Source organism: Choristoneura fumiferana, chromosome 8, assembly GCF_025370935.1.
Source record: "Choristoneura fumiferana chromosome 8, NRCan_CFum_1, whole genome shotgun sequence".
NCBI lineage: Eukaryota > Metazoa > Arthropoda > Insecta > Lepidoptera > Tortricidae > Choristoneura > Choristoneura fumiferana.
In genome coordinates, this window is record NC_133479.1 from 2,654,547 (window position 1) to 2,672,923 (window position 18,377).

Below are 18,377 nucleotides of genomic sequence, written 5' to 3' on the forward strand. Positions count from 1 at the left end.
TAGAATAAAGTTTCAATATTTTATTTGCGAAAAAATACCTAACTAGAATTTGTCTTTACTCAAAAGTATTGAGTTTGTAAAATCAACAGTGGTTTTAGGGATAGCACTCAATTCTAAACTTCAGTGGGGACCACACGTCAGAGCAATCGCGGGTAGATTGAGCTCTGCTGCTTTTGCGGTTGGGAAAATAGGTACGGCAGCCGGCAGCTAAACGATGTGGCGATGGCACGTTTGGTATATTTTGCTTACATTAGCATTTATTATGGTTATCTATTTTTTGCCCGAAAGTTATATGCTATAATTTTTTTTTCCCGAAGTTCATATGCAAGAAACTTCATTTGCCCGAATGTTTTGTTTACTAGAAAAATTATTTGATATATTCTTATTTTCCCGAAAATTAGATGCCATAATGATACGAATGCAACACGTATTGTTTTCCATATTTTTAAGCGGAATAATATTATTTAATAGTATATTCAAACGCCATTCTAAATAGTGTTTATTTTTATTAAGATTGATTAAAATTGCTTTTTTATATTAATAATCTATCTATTATCTTTATTATCCGGGCTGCTATAAAACAATACCTAACATCGAAGGCTAAGGCGGGAACGAAGGGGGGCCTTAGCCTTCTGGACCTAACCTATCCGAGCCGCTTCTGCTCCGAACCGTATTAGTCGCTCGCTTCGCTCGCTCGCACAAATCAAATGTCGCAATTCTAAACCTACCCTAACCTTTGTGGGTAAAATTTACCTAATTCAAAGGCTTGTTTGACGTATGTGATATTTATCAGTATATAGTGTCGATACTCACCATTTACATGGATAGCAAATGACATTATGGCATGTGATACTTATGGCTTACAATGATTATGAAAAATTAAATTATTCAAATGTATATTACGGAAAACAAAGATTCTGTCATTTGATTAATATGGTAAACAATGAGTAGTGCAAATGAATTTATAAGAAATAATATTATGGCGGTTGAATATTATAGCACATGAAATTCGGGCAAGTAAAGGTATACCATTTATAATATTAGTGAGATCTACACTAAGTTTTTTTGGAGTTTCGTACCCGAAGAGTCAAATCCAAGTCTGAAAGAGCAAAAATAAAACAATGACCAGTCTCACTCTTATCAAATATTATTATCGCTTTCGGTCAATTTAGTATATTTATTACGTACTTATCAACATTATTACATAAAACATTTTCATTATTTCATAAAATTACACTGCTCGTTTCTGTTGCTACAAGTAATAATTTGTCATGCAATAGTCGTATGTATAAGTACATTTCAATCATATCGATATGAAAATTCTCATTATTTTGCTATCATGTAAGTACTAATAAGCATACTTATCATCTATCACACGGATATCGTTAAAAATGTTCGAAAAGCACAATGTTTTTTTCTGATTATTGTTTTGTTTTGATTTTATTCCAAGAACATTTATATACTTAATAGAAAATTAAATCAGTAGTATTTTTTAAGTATTGTTTTGTTTTTCTTTCAAGAAATTTTTAATAAAAATCAGTACCTCAGTGAACGAGCTTTGCTCCGAGTCTTTTTTTGTAAAATCGTAGATCAATATTAAAAAAAATATTTTAAAGTGAAACATAAAGTAAATAAAAATTTATAAAAATATATTACTTAGTTACGTCCAACTAAATTTCCGTTTCCAATATTACACTATTTCGCACAATAAGGCAAAAAAAATTTTTTTTTTTTACAGCGTTTCATTTTGCTATTCCATATTTGATGATAAATGATGAATCAATATTACGGGTACTCTTCGGAAACGTGACAGAGATGAGAGACTTGCACTTGCCATCTTGGGATGACATATCTTCGACGGAAGAAAGTTCGCTAGAAGAAGAAAACTATGAGCTTCATGTTAAAGAATATCTTAAAGACACGAACATGAAAAGTTACGGCCAAGGTACTGTACAACTATACAGGGTAGGGTAGGGTAAGGGTATATGTCAAAGTAGGGCTGACCATGGCTTTAAAAGCAAGCTTCGATTTGACTCGCATAACTGAGCTACATAATTTTGTTCGGTATACCTTTACTTGCGCGAATTTGATTTGCCCGAATTTCATGTGCTAATATTCAACCGCCATAAGTAATATTATCTTATAAATTCATTTTCACTACTCATTGTTTACCTTAATCAAATGACAGAATCTTTGTTTCCCATAATATTAAATTCAATAATTTCATTTTTCATAGTCATTGTAAGACATAAGTATCACATGCCATAATATCATTTGCCATCCATGTAAATGGTGAGTATCGACACTATATACTGATAAATCCCATACGTCAAACAAGCCTTTGAATTAGGTAAATTTTAATCACATAGATTAGATTAGGTTAGAATTGCGAGTTTTGATTTGTGCGAGCGCGTGAAGCGAGCGAGCAAGACGGTTCGGAGCAGAAGCGACTCGTATAGGTTAGGTTTGGTCAGGTTTTTTTTATAGCAGCCCAGATAATGAAGATAATAGATAGATTAGTAATAGAAAAAAGCAATTTTAATCAATCATAATCAAAATAAACACTATATTATTACCACAAACCAGAAACAATTTTACACATTAATTCGGCGACACACTAGGCAGAGCCTGTATCGTGGGAGTCAAAACATACAGGGTCACCGTTAAAAGTGCGGCTTGAAAGAAACAGAGACACTGATGTTATATAATAATAATAATAGCAATAAGTATAACTTAACTAAGTCACAACAAATAAGTATGTGTGTGTGTGTGTGTGTGTGTTTGTGCGTGCGTGTTCGTGTGTGTGCGTGTATGTGTGTGTGTTTGCGTTTGAATGAGTGTGTGTATGTATGAGTATGTGAGTGTATGTGTGCGTATCAAGGTTGGTGCAAAGGCTCCCAAGCATTACCTAGAAGTTATTATATCCTCAGCCTCTTTATAGGATAAGGACATGAAAAACTTGCGACTCTTTTCCTTAACTTCTGCGAGGCTAAGGAATTTTAAATTTAACTTTTTATGCACTGCGTTATACACGAAAGGAGAAACAAATGATTGAAAGCGCTTTGCGAAACCAGAGCGCACAGCAGGCACCCGAGCCCTATAAATCCTCCTGCTGACCATCTCGTCGTAGGATGATGAGGATATTATATTAATGTCAAAAAAAATCGGGCATGTACCTACTCATAGTTATTAGGGCTGGCAGCTAGTTATTCAACGTCGGAATGCTGCCTGCCTTTTTTGGCACCTTGCCACGGTGCCCTTTTTTAGATATTTTTTTATTTTTTATTCGACTGGATGGCAAACGAGCAAGTGGGTCTCCTGATGATTTGATTTAGTATTTAGTTTATGGTAAAGTTTGCAAAGAGATCACTGAATCGTCCTGGACCCCCCCCCCCCATAGTTTTAAAATACCTATCCAACGATACCCCACACTACGGGTATATAGGGTTAGTCGAGAAAAAAAATCCCCCTCCCTACGTCTATGGGACGCCCACAAACATTTTTTTTCAGTTTTTTTTTTTATTTCACCACTGTCCACGTGACTGATATGTATATTGATTCGTGCCAAATTACAGCTTTCTAGTACATACGGTCTCTGGGCTTAGCTGCGGACGGACAAACATACAGACGGACAGACATGACGAAACTATAAGGGTTCCTAGTTGACTATGGAACCCTAACAACTGTTATAGACTATCAATGTTTAGTTTTTAATTTAAAAAATCCGACAAAACAAGAATCCGGCGAAACAACGATTCGATGAAACTTGAATCCAGTGAATCGGAAACTAATTCTAATGATGCCCCGGAGAGAGATGAAACACTTGTCCTAAGTATTAGTGGGTGGTAGTTTTGGTTGTGGGTTTATTCATGTTTGTGTTGTTTATTTGTATTTTAACCCTTTTCTTGGCAAGTTGAGACAAGTGTACTGAATTCAAGCCTCATTGGATTCTCGTAGAGCTAAAAAATAACTTTAAAAAAACATAAAAAGATGATCTAACTAAAGTTATGTATCATATATGATACAACTCCAAGAAAAGGGTTAAGCGTAGGCAAGACAAAAAAATAGTTGTACCACTGAAAATATTCAAGCAATGCCATCTTTTGCACAAGCTTATTTTCAGATGATGACGTTAACCTGACTCTCTATTACCACGATTTGACTGATTTCAATACAATATCGAAGTCAATTAATGATATAGACATAGTGAAACAAGAGAATCCTGTAATTTTAAGAAGATGGAATCTTGGTGACAAGGATCCTGATGATCCCAAGAATTTAGAACCGTTCAAGAAAAATCTACTGATTAAACTTATGCTCACTATGGTTATACACATAAGGTTTAAGGTTGATATGGCGATCAGGCAACGACAGTGAGTTATGCTTTCTTCTTTTTAGTTCTACTGAGATATCAAGGACACATGGAAAATAATCCCAGTAATATACTATAATAAGACAGTTCTTTGTCAGTTTTAACCCGTCGAGCGATTTGCGGGTGCAAAAAGCGCCCAGCGAAACTTGTCCGGAAATGCGATAGACACACTGAGTATTTTCGGACAGGTTTTAGGCTCATCGCTGGACGGGTTAAGTGATCCAGCATTGACAGCACGTAGACTTTCCGTGCTTTCCATTTCAAACTTTCCATGTATGTTCAGTTTTGACGACAATAAATCGAACCATGTGTTGTGTGTATCATATAACCCCGCCGGGGATCGATTCCGGGTCTTAAAGCTTCATAGTCAGGGTCTCTAACCACTGGACTATCAGAGGCCGTATTTCCTAACGTTTTTGATGCTCTCGACTGCAATCAAATGACAGATTTCACGTACAGTCAAGTGTAAAAATATGAGCTTATTCCAAGTTTCAAAAATAGTTCAAGTGCAAAATTATTCGAACCGCTCAAAAATATGTTAATACGGCCTTATTGCGTCGGAATGAGTCTGTGGTAGGTACTTATTTTTGAAATTTTGAGTTCATATTCTTACATTTGACTACGTGAAAACTAAGATTGGTTTTTGGAGTCTTTTTGTATTTTTTATTTCAACTCCAGATTTTGTTACTTTTACGGTCATGCCGTAAAATCCACAACGAAAATACAATCTATGTTTCAGTTTATATTTTGATGTGGATTTTACGGGTTGACCGTAAAAGTAAAAAAAAATTGGAGTTGAAATAAAAAATACAAAAATACTCCAAAAAAACAATATTAATTTGATTGCTAAGTAGCGACATGTCTTGTCCGGGTGAGCGGTTAGTTCCGATGGGGTGCTGAAAGTTTGTCAATGAGGGCTAAAGCATAGATGTCGCTAGTGTCGCTGCTTAAGTGACTAAATAAGAAACAAACTAGCTGAGATAATGTGGTGCATAGGAGAAATTTGTGTCTGTACTCCTGTCCAATGGTGGTGTAGCGGTATAGCACGCAGCACGGAATGAGGCGGCAGCCAGCTCGTTAGTTTTTTTTTTATTTCAATCACGGAAATCGTAAGGCATGATAATCGGAAGACATAATGCTTCCGATTATCACGTCGTACATTATTGCGCGTACATTATTGGTTCCCGCTAGTTCGGTACGGGGTGATAATGCACGACTTGATAATTTGTGCACATAAGCACGGATTATCAGGCCGTGCATTATTTAAGCGTGCATTAACAAGTCGTACATTAACTACACCCCTGGCCACTAAGGACGGACTCGTTTAAAAAAAAAACATGTCTCAAAAGAAAAACTAAAATCGGCGGGAGGGGTGATACTATTTACCGGCCCAGATAATACCGACATGGAAATACCCGACCCGATTGTTCGTATAAACGCCCATACAAACTCGTGTCAAACTGACCGGGCGGGTCACACGGCGGGAGCAACGGAGCAACGCAGTCATTAGATTCTTATTGTTTGTTTTGTGATAAATATTTTTTTTTCGAACATGACATGAAATATTGACGTTTTGTTACAAATAATAGGCTGAGAAGTATCGTATGGCACTGCGGTCACTTTAGCGGCCTGCAAAGAGATTTCATACAACTTTGCAGGCCGCTGGCCGGCAATGCGACCGTCTTTTGTTTCATTCAACGCGCGCTCTGTGACGCGGCGCCCGCCCACGCCCAGCATCACCGCCCGCAGCCGCCCGCCGCCCGACAGCAGCCAGCGCGATACGCGCGCACGCAACAGGGCGACCAGGCTAGCGTCCCGCCAACTCGATTTCTTGTTTTTTTTATTTTATTTCATGTCATGTTTGAGAAAAGCACTATACAAGCCTCGGCCGGAACGTAGGGTTGCCGGCCTCGCATCCCTATCCGGCCTCGCTACGCTCGGCCATCTATATCTGCTTGGCCGGCAACCCCCTACTTCCCGGCCTCTACAGTAATGTACTATTATTTCCTCGCAGTGATCGTGAAAAGCACAATGTTTAGTCTCAGCCAAAAGTGCAATAGATGAACTTGTATTATCGAAGGCCTCCCCTTCGGGTCGACCTTCAAACTAACTTGTATATCTATTGCTTACTTTCGTACCTCTACAACAATGTACTATTGTTCAATTCAGGCTAGGCAGAGGGTCGAAAGGATATCGTCTCGGATATTTGTTTAGTCGTCTCCGCAACGTCAAGTTCAACATGGCCAAAATATTGAACTCATTGATACAACGAGACTATGAGCGGCACAACTTCAAGTAAGGGTTGCAAAAGAGAGAGAGAGAGAGAGAGAGAGAGAGAGAGCGAAAAACATTTATTTACACATAAAAAAGGCACTATTCTTCATCTTTCTAGGAATCGATGAGATTATCTATGTCGGCGGCCGATCGTAAAATCCGCCAGATCACGAAATTCCTAGGCATATCTTGAAATGGCGCCATTTCATGATATACCTAAAAGTTGGCTTAGCATATCACGATGGGTCTGAGAATCAATACGGCAGATCAATTAGAGCAACGCATTCGCCGATATTCCTAGCTTTATACCGGGCACATCGTGATATGCCGAAAAAAAGAAAAATTTAGGTCCGACGAGCGAAGCGAGGAGTGATTAGTATGAATTATGACCACAACGCACGAGCCGAGCGAGCGAAGAGAGAATACCGCGGCAACGGCCGGCGAAGTGCCAAAACCGATATTGCGGCGTTTCATAGGCCTGCCTAGGCATGTCATGAAACGCTCGGTGCGTTGTGGTCATAATTCATACTATGATTTGGCTAGTTAGCCAAATTATGAAATGGCGGCGTTTCATGATATGCCTAGGAATTTCATGATCTGCCTAAACGTCACTAGGCAAATCGTTAAACGGTGAATTTTGAACGATATGGCGGATGTCCCTTAGCCAATTCATGAAATTGCGCCATTCCACGATATGCCTAGGAATTTCTAATGATGAATTTAAATGACAAATGAAAATGAATTTCTGGTGATGATTTTACGATCGGCCGCCGACAATTCAATATTATAAATGCGAAAGTTTGTAAGTCTGTTTGTTACTCAATCAAGTCTAAACCGCTAAACCAATTTAGATGAAATTCGGTATACAGATAGTTTGAGTCCCGGGGAAGGACATAAGATAGTTTTTATCCCGGAAAATTGCATAGTTCCCGCGGGATAGCGATAAACGAATACTACTGGGACGGAGTCGCGCGCAGCTAGTAAATAATAATAATAAATGGAACCTGTATCTACGAAAACCCGGGACTTAAGACTACCAATTTTTTTTTTTCTACTTTTTTCTAGATGCCTTCTATACAAAGGTTTTATTAATTAGGACTTTGGGTAATTAGCTAAATGTTAACAAATTTCAGCAGCCAGTTTTGGGGATAAACATTTTGATTATCTATCATTGGCTTGATTCCCAAAAGGTGGATTTGCTGGGTCTACGCGTGACATAAGATTTTAATGGCCACGAAAATTTATCTGCTTTTAAGGCCAAAATGTAAGCATAGTTTTTAGTACCTAACCAGATAATATTGGTAAGCTTCATTATTTTTTGGCGATTTAGAATGTCAGCAGGGTCTAAAATTTTGAATGTGGTCCACGAGAAAATAATTTGGGAAGTACTGAGCTAGACTAATGTATTTCAATTCAATACAGAAATGTAAATGTTTAGATAGTTCATTGGGGGAATTTCAATATTGAAGACACCAATTTTATGTGATTGATTGAATAAATTATATTGATTTAAGTAGGTACAAATAGATTTTTAGTACTTAACACAATAAAGACGCCAATTGACGTTGTTTTGTTTACATTTAGTTAATTACTTAAACCTTTCAAGTATAGTTTCACCAAAATGATCTTTATTATAATATGATTATAATTTACCCTAAGGTGGTCGTATAAAAGTATTGTGGACAACCATCAAGATGACGCACTCCGTTGGTATGAGATGATGTTTCGCCTGGATGCAGAATCGCGGGGTCTCATTGACCTTATTTATGAAGTGATCCATGAGGTCAATCCTAGCACCACTACCGATTCCGACATTTGAAAACGCCGTAACTTAACGCGTTTTTTTCCTCGTTTCTTTTTTTCGGTTATAAAAGGGTAAAGGAGAGTAGCCCATGCCTACTTAGGTAACCTCATGTTTTATAATGTTTAGTGTTTTTTGTCTTTATTTTCGAATCTGAATATTGTGTCGGTCCTCACTATGGTAAAATGGATTAATCTCTATTGTATGATAACCATATGGTCCCATAAGGAAGATCAGCGCCGTTCGCAAGACCGGCTGTTTTTGCTGGTTTGGGACCATTTTCAGGGTTCCGGAGCCAAAATGGCAAAAAGGGAACCATTATAGTTTCGCCATGTCTGTCTGTCCGTCCGCGGCTTTGCTCAGGGACTATCAATGCTAGAAAGCTGTAATTTTGCATGGATATATAAGTAAAATATGCCGACAAAATGGTACAATTTAAAAAAAAAAATTTTTTAGGGTACCTCCCATAGACGTGAAGTGGGGGTGTATTTTTTTTTTCTCATCCAACCCTAAAGTGTGGGGTATCGTTGGATAGGTTTTTTAAAACCATTACGGAGTTGCTAGAACGATTTTTCGATTCAGTGATTCTTTTGCGAAATATTCAACTTTAAAGTGCAAATTTTCATTAAAATCGAGCGTCCCCCCCCCCTCTAAAATCAAATCCGGTGGGTGGAAAAATTTGAAAAAAATCAGGATGGTAGGTAGTAAGTATATCAAACTTTCAAGGAAAACTATAACGGCTAAGTTTGCTTGATAATTATTAGTAGTTTATGAGTAAATAGCAGCCTAAGGTATAAAATATACCTTAACTTGGAAGATACCGTATAAAATACGAAATCCTTAGAAAAATATTACTTAATTTTAGCGTGATGGCTACGGAACCCTATTTTGGGCGTGTCCGACACGCTCCTGGCCGGTTTTTTTTCGAATGTTGTCACGTTTAAAATAATATTATCTCTCTCTCTTTCCTTAGAGCCTTCGCTAGCTGACGTGGCTTGCACGGAGCGGGTGGACGCTTCTTGAACAATAGCAGCATAGCAGCAGTGCTAACTGCTCGCCAGGGATGTTCTGGAGCGCCGTATCCGTGACCGAAATAACTGGATATTCGAAATTAAAACCGGCCAAGAGCGTGTCGGACACGCCCGAAATAGGGTTCCGTAGCCAACGAAAAAATTAAGTAAAACTTTTCTATGGATTTCGTATTTTCTACGGAATATTCCAAGTTTTGGGTATATTTTATACCTTAGGCTGCTATTTACTCTTAAACTACTAATTATTGTCAAGAAAACTTAACCGTTATAGTTTTCCTTGTAAGTTTGATATACTTACTACCATCCAGATTTTTTTTTTAATTTTTCCACCCACCGGTTTAGATTTTAGAGGGGGGGGACGCTCGATTTTAATGAAAATTTGCACTTTAAAGTTGAATATTTTGCAAACAAATCACTGAATCGAAAAATCGTTTTAGCAACACCTTAATGGTTTTAAAAGACCTATCCAACGATACCCCATACTATAAGGTTGGGTGAGAAAAAAAAACCACCCCATTTTACGTCTATGGGAGGTGCTTACTCTAAAAAATTTTTTTTACAATTTTTTATTGTACCATTTTGTCGGCATAATTTACATATATATTCGTGCAAAATTACAGCTTTCAGCATTGATAGTCCCTGAGCAAAGCCGTGGACGGACAGACAGTCAGACAGACATGGACAAACTATAAGGGTTCCGTTTTTGCCATTTTGGCTACGGAACCCTAAAAACTATCCGTAACCGAATCCGATATAAAAATTTTGGATAGTTTCGGACAGGGGCGGAGTCTCCATAAACGCGACATGTTGTGACAGGTTTTTTTTTGCCGAGCTGACAGAATAGCCGTGCGCGTCTTCTGTCTTCGTAAATTACGCCTCGTAACTATTACAATTAAAGTCAAGTCATTTTTATATATTCCTTCGAACATGAAACTACCGTGAGACTCACTCATATTAAATGATATTATAACGGATAACTCACGTCTTAAACCGAGTTTAGCTCGACATGTTTCGGGCTATTTCGAAGCCCTTCCTCTCAGGAGCACGCGACTCGGCGGCTGCCGCAACACGCACACTACGCGCCACCGCTCTGCTCGCACGACATCACACATGTCGAGCTAAACTCGGTTTAAGACGTGAGTTATCCGTTATAATATCATTTATATATTCCTATTTGTATTTTACTTTTACACTTCCTTAAAATTCCAATATCCGTAACCGAAACCGAAACTATCGGATAATCCACAATAATTTAACATCCGTAACCGTAACCAAAATCTGTATTATGTTTGACATATATCCGTACCTATCCATATTCAGATTCGAAATATATCCATAACATCCCTGCTGCGCGCGTCGCGTGCGACAGATTTCAACCGCGCCGCAGGCGTGCGCCCGCGCATTGCACCCGCGCCAGCTAGCGTAGGTCCTTAACCCCGCCAAACATTTCTGCCTCCTTTTTTCGAAATAAATTTTGATCTAAATAATAAACCGCAGTTTTATTTTTTATGTTATAGCATTACTTAAAACAATATTAGGATTAACCCAACACAACAAAGTCAATTTTAAGTTGGTTGGTTGCATTTATTTTTGTATACCTTCATTATTTCAAAACCATGCTCGTGTGTTTTGCTAAACCAGTACACAACCAAGACAAAACTGTCTCAAAACACAGACATTAATTGCCCCGTAACGCATAATTGCCATAATTAATTTCAGGTAATGCAAAATATTCACAATTTTTAACTTAAAAACCTTAATAACATATTAGTCTCGCCTAATGAAGGCAAAAGGTTATAGTAGATTGTTGCACCAAGCAGAAAATTATTTATTATTGCACCGAGTGCCGATTTGGAACCCGAGCGTTAGCGAGGGCTTTTAAAAGCACGAGGGCAATAGAAATTAGTTAATGCGAGGTGCATAATCTGCTTTCCTTTCAACTATTACAGGAATAGAAGACAAAAAAAACTCATGCTAAACAATTAATGGGAAAGAAATGTCACTAGCACTTGATGATCCCATTTTTGTAAGTTTACATAAGTACTCTCAAAATATGTCCACGGAAAATTCGCAAGGTTCCCGCTAATTTGTTTTTTTCTTACTTTTTTTTTGGCAGAGTTAGTATATATAGCACAGATATTTTTACCCGCGAGCTGTCAAATTTCGGTTGGGCGCCAGGTTGGCCAACCAAACACAAAACTTTTTTTTAATATACGGCTACTTACTATTTTTGGTAGTATTGATTGATAGCAACCATTTTTTGAACGCAATCTGTCAAATTTAATAAGACCGTTAGATTGACCAAAAAACACTAGATTTTTTAACACTATGAAGGCTAGTTTTATAGCAAAAATATTTGTGTTACCTCTTTGGTGGTGCAATTAAAAAAAAAACTAAAACAATGCAATAAAGGATTTTCATACATTTTTTCTGCTCTAGAGCAGAAAAGTCCCGCTTTATGCTGGGTATTTAGTGCGGTTATGATGAAATTAAATCATACTTGGAAGAAAAAGATTTTTTCTAGCCCCTTACCGCCCCCTTCTAGGCCCCTTGGAAAAGACGGATCCAAATAGTAGGCAAGCAACCTTGCCAAACAGCACATGGTGCTGGTGCATTCGTAACTTGCACGTAACTGAGAACAAAAAAAGGATTTAAAAACACAAACACAACCAGAGGCCTTATTGTTTAAAAACTCGGGTTCTTGCCATCGCTTTCACCATCACTTTCTGTCATCACCTTCCACCATTAGGCAGAAAGAAATAATAAATGCGATAGTAAGCGTCCGCGCGATGACAGAACGAGTATATACTTAGTATATACGGATAGAGTATATACGGCCTCTGATTTAGAACATACTCTCGATTCTAAGCAAATCACTGCACTTCGAGGGTTTGAAAAATGAAAATGAAAATGAAAATTTTTATTCCACATTAAAGTTTAATATACATACATACATTTATTGGTACTAAAAAAAAACCAAACAAAAATATTAAATTGCATAATTGGGTACCTAAAATTGCTGTAAATGGCTCCGAAGCGGTATCGTTTCTTGTGCTCTGCATGCCTACAGGCATGATGTTTGTGTATGGGTGTGTGCGTGTATTGTGTGCGAAAAAGGTCCCGCCTCAGCATAAATACGGACTCCTGAGGTGGAGCCTGTTGAGCTGCAGTGCTGAGGTGTGAGGTGTCGTGCAACACGGCGTTACGCGGTATGCTGAACGCAGCCGTTGCGATTCCAGTTATTTACTTAGTTCACAATGTTTTAGACCAGTGTTTTCAATCTGTGGGTCGCGACCCCCGGGGGTCGCGGATGCCCCTTAAGGGGGTCGCCGTGTCTTTAAAATACTCTCACTGTTGTTGTGTATGACTATTCAATGTTTGTACTATCAACGTAAAACAATACAACTAACTGTAAGTGAAGGTAAGCAGGGGGTCGCCGAATGTTTTTCTAACCGAGGGAGGTCGCGGCATGAAAAAGTTTGAATAACACTAAAACAGTCTATCGCGGTCATTACTAATTTTATGATTTAAAACTGCCTAAATATCGAGCTTCTCTAAAATCCAGGTACGCGGAACAAAACCCGAATTTATATCAAAAAATTTACTTAGTTAACACCCTGTATAGATTTTTTTGTACAAAAATATGTAATTGACGTTTAAATTCGCATTCATATCCGATGCGAGGCTCAGAAGGAGTAATCAGGTACACAGACATACAGACACAGAAACTAACTTCGTTTTATACTATTTAAGTATGTTTGATTATTTTTCCCATTTCCCTCGCCGATCGTTATTCGGGAAATTAAAGTACTTTAATCAGAACATAATTATAGAACTAATCAATACACTCGTAAAGCAAGTTGAAAATATCTTAGTATTTATTCATAAAATATCTTAGATATGTAAATATCATGTTTAGCGCGAAAAGTTTAGGACAACTAGCTTTATTTTGTAAGTATTACGATTTATTTATGTTAACCAATTTAGTGAAGTAAAAGTTAAATGGGTAGGTAAATATCTCAAAAACCGCTTAATAATAATAATAATAAACATCACCATCCCACATGACGAGAACCTCGTGAAGGCCGAGAAGGACAAACTCAGCAAGTACCTTGACTTGGCTCACGAGGTGACTGCTATGTGGGATGTTGACTCGACGATGATTGTCCCGATAGTCGTTTCGGCAAACGGCCTAATAGCGAAGAGTCTCGAACAACATCTCAAGAGACTCTCGCTAGATGGCTGGATCAAGGGCCAGATAGAAGGCGGTACTTCTGGACACGGCACGCATCGTCCGGAGGTTCCTCACTCTGCGGCCCTGACCACCGGTAGCTTGGGCCCTACCCCGTTACCGGCGGCAAACTAGGTTAGGTTTTTATAATATTTTTATTTTGTATGTACTTTTCTGTATTTTACTTCTTATAAATATTATAAAAACCTAATCCTAAGAATAAAAAAATAAATAAAGAGAATAATAATAATAATATTCTTTTCACCTCAGCAGCTCAAACAGGCACGTTTTTCTATTAAAAATCAGTGAGCAAAATCGCATTTTGCTCACTCCGTGAGACAAAGTAGCTTTTTTTTAAATGCTGAGGACAGTGCTGGGTCCACTCACTGAATTCCAAATGTTTGAACTTGACTTTGATCTGTCACTTTCACTTCAACATGAAAAAAGGGAGATAAGATCAAATCGATACTAAGTTCGATTTTCAAATTCTGTAGGCCTAGAAACAAACAAACTTTCGGATACACATATAACCGCAAAAATACAAAAGTCTGCTATAGAATTGCATTACTAAAGGGACTTAACTAGTATATCACTTATTGTTCGAAGCTTATACGGTGCTTTTCTCAAACATATTTTAAAAACTACAAAGATAAATTACCAAACAAAACGAACATAAATGAACGAATATCCCGCTCAATTTTACTTTTTTCTAAGTTTTTTTTACTTTTTAAGTAAGCAAGAAGCATTATACCTACCAACCTAATATAAAATACTGTGTTGATTATGATTATATCTTAAATTATACTTACCTTTAGTATTAAAAATATGTCAATAATAAATTAATTATAATGGTGAAATTAAAAAAAAAAGTAAATTATGACAACCAAATATTTCCAAAATGTTACAAATTTTCCCACTTTTTGAATAAAGTATGCAACCTCGTTGTACGAAAGGCGCTGCTCTTGTTTTTTTTTAATAAAATCGTTCCGTACTTATACTGCCTATCTTTTAAAGTTGGATCAAATATTTTGACAAATTAAATGAATTTGCAAGTAATCTATTTATATTTATGTTTCAAGGTATAGAAATCCTAATAAAATCATATTTAAAGGGTTTATTTTTATAAAAAAGTATACGTTTATTGTTCAACCTTTTTAATTACCCAAAGATGAGGTTTTTTGCAGTATTAAAAAGTATGTCGTCTACAAGGAGTTCTAACTATGTTGAAAAATAATTACAATCGAATGTAAAAAATATTAACCAATGCATAATGCATGTTATGAGTATGAGATTTGTATCGTACCTACTGGATACTTTTTCGTTCCGTATTCAAAACCTGACTACTTACCGGAGCTTTGATCGTTGTCTGGCATTCTTAAGTGACTTTTTAAAGATGAAATGGCGACTATACGAATCATTTTTGAGAAAAGGTTTTAAATATGATTAAGTACTATATTTGTTTCTTAACAATCGGATTAGGTATATTTTAAAGTTTTTGATATTTTTTGTCTTCTTGTGGTTTTATTTTAACCTTTAATTTAAATGTTCTCGCTGTTGAGGTGAAAAGTTGTATGTGCCACACGAGACCAAAGTTTTTTGCATCTCGTGTCTTTGAATCCCCCGCTGATATCAGGATTCTAACCTAGAATCACTCGCTATCGCTCGCTCCTTCGCTTACTCGGGATTCAAAATCAACACTCGCACCAAAAAACGATTTTGCTCTCTTGTTGCACAAATAACTATTTATTTCGGAGATTGTCCATATCATGTTAGTAACAATGAAAAAAAACTATTGCCAATAACTTACGAAATTGCTAACGTACGAACAATATACGCATCGATTAATCGATTTTTCAAACCTAAATTGATTAACCTAGCTTTCGTTTAAAAAACGCATAAACCCTTTGTCGTTAATTTAAAATATTTTTTTAACCTTTTTTTTTCAGATATCGCGTCACTGGAATGTAGCTACTTAAGAAAAGAATCTTATCCGAAAATTGAAGATGTCATCTCATTTACTCACCCACAATACAACGCACCTATCGTCCCAGCAGGTGTTATTGCAAGAAATTTCTCTATAGACGTAGAAAAATTGGACATAGATAAATTTAGGCGAAATGAGCAGTCCTTCAGGAAACAAATATTAGGAGACGACGTTTTTGACAATGACAATGTTAGCATTGGATTTAACGACACAAGACGAGCTTTGAAATACATTTTCGATAAAAAAGATGATTTTATAAAGGCCGAGAAATTGGAGGCCGTCACTAAAATAGCAGACATAATGCTCCAAACAATATACATGGCTAGGCAGAAAATTAAAACGCTGGAGCGCGAGGAAGTAGTTAAAATTAACAAAGAGACAAAATCTTACCGTGTCTCATATCTTTACAACAATCTAAGGGACTATTGGAAAAAAATAAGTAATATTTATATGACCATGAAGGATAATAAAGACCAAATGGCTCATGTCATGCATGCCACTTCCCACGACCGTAAATTTAGTCCCTGGCTGTCACTCAACCCATTTATAATCCTTCATCACAAAGCGGCCAGGGTTCACGTCGATTTTTTAAAGACTTGGTGGATATTTGTCAAAGTGTACGAGAGGCAAGGTGGGAGGAACACTACTCCTAAGGAGTCCAAGGAGGATCCTAAACCAGGGTGATATCTAATAAAAGTACGATAAAATTTCAAATACTTTAATTTAAACCAGATATTTTCTTCTTATACGAGTATATTTGTAATGACATTTTAGGAATTGACATGAAAGAATTTTTTGATATATTTAAAATTGATTATGTTATTGTATATGATCTAATGTTATGCATTTTTGTCTAGTAGGTAACCATTATGATTTCAAACACAATGTATTAATGATACTTGCTTCAGTCAACAAAAAGAACATTCCACAAAAAACCTAACCTTACCTATTCTATTCCCATGGATACTGTTAAAGCGTTAACATACATGGTGTAGTAACAGCGCCATCTATGCCGTACATAAAGTACTATTTTATACTGTTCGATTCAAGTAGTCTTCCTTTCAACTTAGTTAGCAAGCATGTAGATTATACAATAATTCCGACAGATGGCGCTATATTAGGTTATAAAAAGGAAAGCACCTTAGTTGTAAGCCTCTTGGACTTTCCTCTGTAGACGAAGTAACATTATATATAAAAAAGTTATTTATTCTTTCATTTTTCATTCTCACTTCAACAGATACCTAGATAATATTTAATAAATAACACGTAATTTATACAATAATTAACAAAAATAAATAAAAATAGAACTAAAACTAACTTATTCTAATCCTAAAAATCTATATTTACAAATATCACCCAAGTCGCTGCTATCGGGCAGGGTGCCCATAAGGCTGGCTGCGTTTCCTCGTTGTATGACAATGCCAATACATTGACCGAGGAGAGAGCCACCCTATGGTAGGGTTGCCATGCGTCCCGGTACCGGACATGTCCCGGTTTGACGCATGGTGTCCTGGTGTCCCGGCCGACAAGCAAAATGTCCCGCTTTTTAAAATCATATTTATTTAGTAGAGGGCTGGACTCGGTATATAATATAGCTACAATAAACACGACTCACTAGCTAAGCTATAACATAGCCGATAACGTGCATTTTCCACTTTGTAGCGAAAAGCGCCTACGAACAGAGAACCGGCTGGCTGGTTGCGGGTATTGAATGACTGTGTTAAAAGTTATTTTGTGTTTAGGCAAGGACTATAACAGCCTTATTCAAAAAAAAACCTTAATTGAGGTTTGATCGGTCTGTTACTTAGCAGACTGATTAAGCTTGTTAGACGGTTGTCAAGAAGTATGATTCATAAACGCTTGCTAGCAGCCTGCTAGTTGTTGAGCTGCTGATAGACGGATTAGACGCGTTATGTTTGCCATCTTGACAAATCAAAGACAAAAAATGGCCTCATCGATATTTTTTTTTAAATGACAGCAGTGACAGCAAATTAGCAGGAAAAAAAAATAAAAAGCGATATGTCTGTTTTCCCGCCATGTTAATAATAAATCCGCATGTTAATGTTGTACCTAAGTGCAAAAAGCCGTAATTATGTTAATCGTCGTAATTTTATTTTTTTCATATGTATTTTTAGTAAAGTAGCAGTAATAAATACCTAATTTAAATGATTTTTAATACAAATTCCTGATATTAAATTTTCCTGGATTTTTTTAAATCTTTGCGTAACCCTTCCTTCACTAAAAATATCTTCGGTATGGTTTTTTGCTCTTGTCAAAGTCAGCTGTTCAAACTTGTGGCGGCCATTTTGTGACTTAGCAGGGAGATAAAGGAGGGTCTACGGTCCTGTAACTTTAGCAGAGCCTTGATCGACTGATTAGCGCTAACAGACGTTTATGAATCATGTTTTTTAGCATCGGGCCTTCAAGGAGCCTTCAAGGAGGCTCTAACTTTTTATGAATAAGGCTGTAAACCCTTAAAGTTACCTATTCTTGTAATAAAAGTTCATTTTTTTCTACGTTTACTACCTTTTTTTTTAAATGTCCCGGTCTGCGTCCGCACGATACGAGGCTGGCAAGTTTTTCACGCCGAGCAAGATTGGCATCTTTCTCAAACATGCACTGAAATATTTAAAAAAAACTCCTAAAAATCATAACTTTTTACCCGACTGCAAGGTGTAGTATTG

The 18,377-nt window shown here is 36.9% G+C and overlaps 2 protein-coding genes across 3 annotated transcripts; both read left to right on the forward strand.

Annotated features, from left to right (window-relative positions):
- The first annotated feature begins 1,231 nt into the window (after positions 1-1,231).
- LOC141429986 (uncharacterized) lies at positions 1,232-10,969 on the forward strand. Of its 2 annotated transcripts, none has more exons than XM_074090515.1 (5): positions 1,232-1,341; positions 1,739-1,945; positions 4,124-4,373; positions 6,542-6,667; positions 8,306-10,969. In XM_074090515.1, the coding sequence occupies exons 1-5, from the start codon at positions 1,314-1,316 to the stop codon at positions 8,463-8,465; spliced, it is 771 nt and encodes a 256-aa protein (XP_073946616.1). In that variant the 5' UTR covers positions 1,232-1,313; the 3' UTR covers positions 8,466-10,969. The 2 variants fall into 2 exon arrangements, with proteins under 2 accessions (XP_073946616.1, XP_073946617.1); XM_074090516.1 differs by lacking the exon at positions 1,232-1,341 and adding an exon at positions 1,434-1,627.
- Positions 10,970-13,312: 2,343 nt separating this feature from the next.
- LOC141430120 (uncharacterized) lies at positions 13,313-16,407 on the forward strand. The gene is made up of 2 exons (XM_074090676.1): positions 13,313-13,429; positions 15,656-16,407. Exons 1-2 carry the CDS (start codon positions 13,390-13,392, stop codon positions 16,375-16,377), a joined length of 762 nt encoding a protein of 253 aa, XP_073946777.1. The 5' UTR covers positions 13,313-13,389; the 3' UTR covers positions 16,378-16,407.
- Positions 16,408-18,377: the final 1,970 nt, after the last annotated feature.

Bases quoted from the DNA above. Each gene is read 5' to 3' on its own strand.
- LOC141429986 (XM_074090515.1), top strand. From the start codon at position 1,314: ATGAAAATTCTCATTATTTTGCTATCAT. The intron at 1,342-1,738 runs GTAAGTACTAAT...TTTTTTTTACAG, and splicing joins TCTCATTATTTTGCTATCAT to CGTTTCATTTTGCTATTCCA. The intron at 4,374-6,541 runs GTGAGTTATGCT...TGTTCAATTCAG, and splicing joins ATGGCGATCAGGCAACGACA to GCTAGGCAGAGGGTCGAAAG.
- LOC141430120 (XM_074090676.1), top strand. From the start codon at position 13,390: ATGTTTAGCGCGAAAAGTTTAGGACAACTAGCTTTATTTT. The intron at 13,430-15,655 runs GTAAGTATTACG...TTTTTTTTTCAG, and splicing joins AGGACAACTAGCTTTATTTT to ATATCGCGTCACTGGAATGT.